General features: G+C 57.7%; 1 protein-coding gene across 1 annotated transcript in view; it reads right to left on the minus strand.

Annotated features, from left to right (window-relative positions):
* The window catches only part of MUC4 (mucin 4, cell surface associated), a 12,262-nt gene that overhangs the window by 8,282 nt on the left and 1,690 nt on the right, over positions 1-2,290 (minus strand). Inside the window, exons 2-6 of the mRNA XM_009323598.1 lie at positions 1,625-1,764; positions 1,255-1,419; positions 1,034-1,173; positions 706-858; positions 383-471 (exon numbers count right to left, since the gene is read on the minus strand). Coding sequence (XP_009321873.1) covers positions 383-471; positions 706-858; positions 1,034-1,173; positions 1,255-1,419; positions 1,625-1,764 — 687 coding nt within the window. The remainder of the gene's footprint in view (positions 1-382; positions 472-705; positions 859-1,033; positions 1,174-1,254; positions 1,420-1,624; positions 1,765-2,290) is intronic.

Below are 2,290 nucleotides of genomic sequence, written 5' to 3' on the forward strand. Positions count from 1 at the left end.
TGCCAGGCACCGCAGCCTGTAGTTCACCCGGGAGTGACTGTCCAGTCTGTATATCCACAGCCCGCGCACATCTGGGGGGGCAACCAGAGAACAGCACAGCTCAGCCAGGGTCTTGCCTTGTGCTGAGGGGGATCCCGTGGGAAAACTGTCCCCAGCCATTGACCTCACACGAGGTCTCCAGGCTCCCTCTAGAGCCGATGTGGCCGTGGCAAGCCACAGCAGGACATGGGACACCTGTGCTCTGATCTCGGTGGCCAGCTCTTGCCCAGTGTCTTCACTGGCTATCACCTTGCAGGGACACATGCTGGGGACATGCTCCCGGCACGGAGCACACAGCTCCCTCCATCCCCACCCACCCCAAGGGCTCCCCTGGTGACAATACCGGTGCCGGCGCTGCTGTGCTGGTCAGGTCGGTACTTGACAGCTGGTGGCTTTTGAGTCAGCTCATTATTTTGGGCATAGCCATCACCGCTGTGTGGAGAGAGGAGGTTTGGGGTCACCCTCCCAACACAACCCTCCTCCACTCCCCGTAGAGCAGCTGGGGTGGGAACTGCTGCAGTTTGCAGGATAGAGGGTTTAAACGGGACAGGGTTACTCTGGGGGTGGGAGCTGGGCTCTCTTGGGGATAATGTCTCCGATGGTCCCAACATAGTGCTGGGAGAAATCCCTGCTATCCCAAAACGCAGCCACACAGGTGCACAGCACCTGGAGAAGCCGATCAGCACGTTGCCTGCAGCCAGCTTGGCATAGTCCCACCGCATCCCGCCATCCTGGTAGAGCAGCAGGGCGAAGGAACGGTTCCCATCGGTGGTGAGGACCGCCTGGTAGGTGCTCGTCTGGAGAAACCCAAGGCACCCCCTTAGCACCCCCAAAGCCTCCCCTGCTCTCCCCACAGCGCAGACTGGGGCGGTGAGACCTGAAACGCCCGCATCAAGCCATGGGAGACCAGCAGCTCAGCCCTGTCCTGGCCATCTCTGGTGGCAGTCCCCTCCGTCACCTGGGTCCCCCACTGCTCACCCGAGTGTCATCCTGCTGGGATGGGTACGCTGGAGCCTTTTCCCACGTCACCTTCAAGGTCCATTTTGCTACGTAGGGGGTTTTCAGGTATTTCTCAATCTTTGCTTCCACATCATGGACAAGGGGGTCTTGGGTAGAGGTGAGGGTGGAGTACTCCTGCAGGTTGGCAAGAGAGAGGGTTAAATGGGCGAGCTGGGAGCTGGGCTCTCCCAGGAGAACATCTTTGGTGGCCCCGACCTGGTACCAGGTGGTGCCAACACCCTGGGAGAAATCTGCGTCGTCCCAAAAGGCAGCCACCATCGGCAAATCCTCTTTTCCACTGAAGCCCTGGGGAGGTGGGTTGGGGTTGGAGGGGATGTAGTTGTCCGTGGGTGGGAAAATGATCTGTCCGTTATCTGTAAACTAACCAAAATAACTCGTTATTTGCTGACATCCCAGGCAGCTCCTGGAATGGCTTTTAGCCTCCATGGGCGAGCGGAAACCAGCCATTTTAAATTGCAAAAAAATTAACATTCGGATGAAATTTGGTTTCTGCTCCATTTCCATGAGATTTTTTCTACCAAAGAGGCTGCACATCCCTTATGTGCTTGGCGACGGGGGGACTCACGTAGAGAGCATCCCGCAGCGACTTTCCGAAGGGGAACCCAATCTCTGGCTTGAACAGAGGGGAGTTAAAATCCACTGTCCTCTGGACGCACTCTCGGTCCCCTCCCTCCGTGCCGAAGGGGTAGAGTGAGGCTGCCAGCACTGACATGAGCAGGAGATTAATCGAAAAGGTGAAAAAACATTAATATCTGCTCCATCCTTCTTGTGGCCCGTGCAAGCTCACCTGCCTGCTGCCAGGATGCTGCTGTGCCTGCGCTCCCCCCAGCCGGACCAGCACTCTGACAACTTGTAACCCAATTTTTAACCCAGTTTTTAATTTAGAATAGGATGCTTTCAGATGTCCTATTTCACCTTTCCCCGTGAATTTGGCAGCCCAACATGCAATGCAGACGAGTCACCCCGGGCCGTACACTCAGCCATCACAGTGCTTGGTTGGCTGACAACCCCTTCCTGCTCTTTGCTTTGGGAAGAAGAAAATCTACTTACTGATAAGCCCGTGGGTGGGTCGAGGCTCAGGGGCAGGATTTCTGTGGCTGGCAGTGGTGTGGGCAGATGTGCTTGGTGCTGTGACCGGTCCCCTCTGTGTCCCAAAGGCAGGAGCTGGGGGGGTGGCAGGGCTGGGGGGGGGTGGGGGCACCCCCGGGGACACGGGGCCCGGGGCGGGGGG

Source organism: Pygoscelis adeliae, unplaced genomic scaffold (genome assembly GCF_000699105.1).
Source record: "Pygoscelis adeliae isolate BGI_AS28 unplaced genomic scaffold, ASM69910v1 Scaffold245, whole genome shotgun sequence".
In the NCBI taxonomy this organism is placed as follows: Eukaryota; Metazoa; Chordata; class Aves; order Sphenisciformes; family Spheniscidae; genus Pygoscelis; species Pygoscelis adeliae.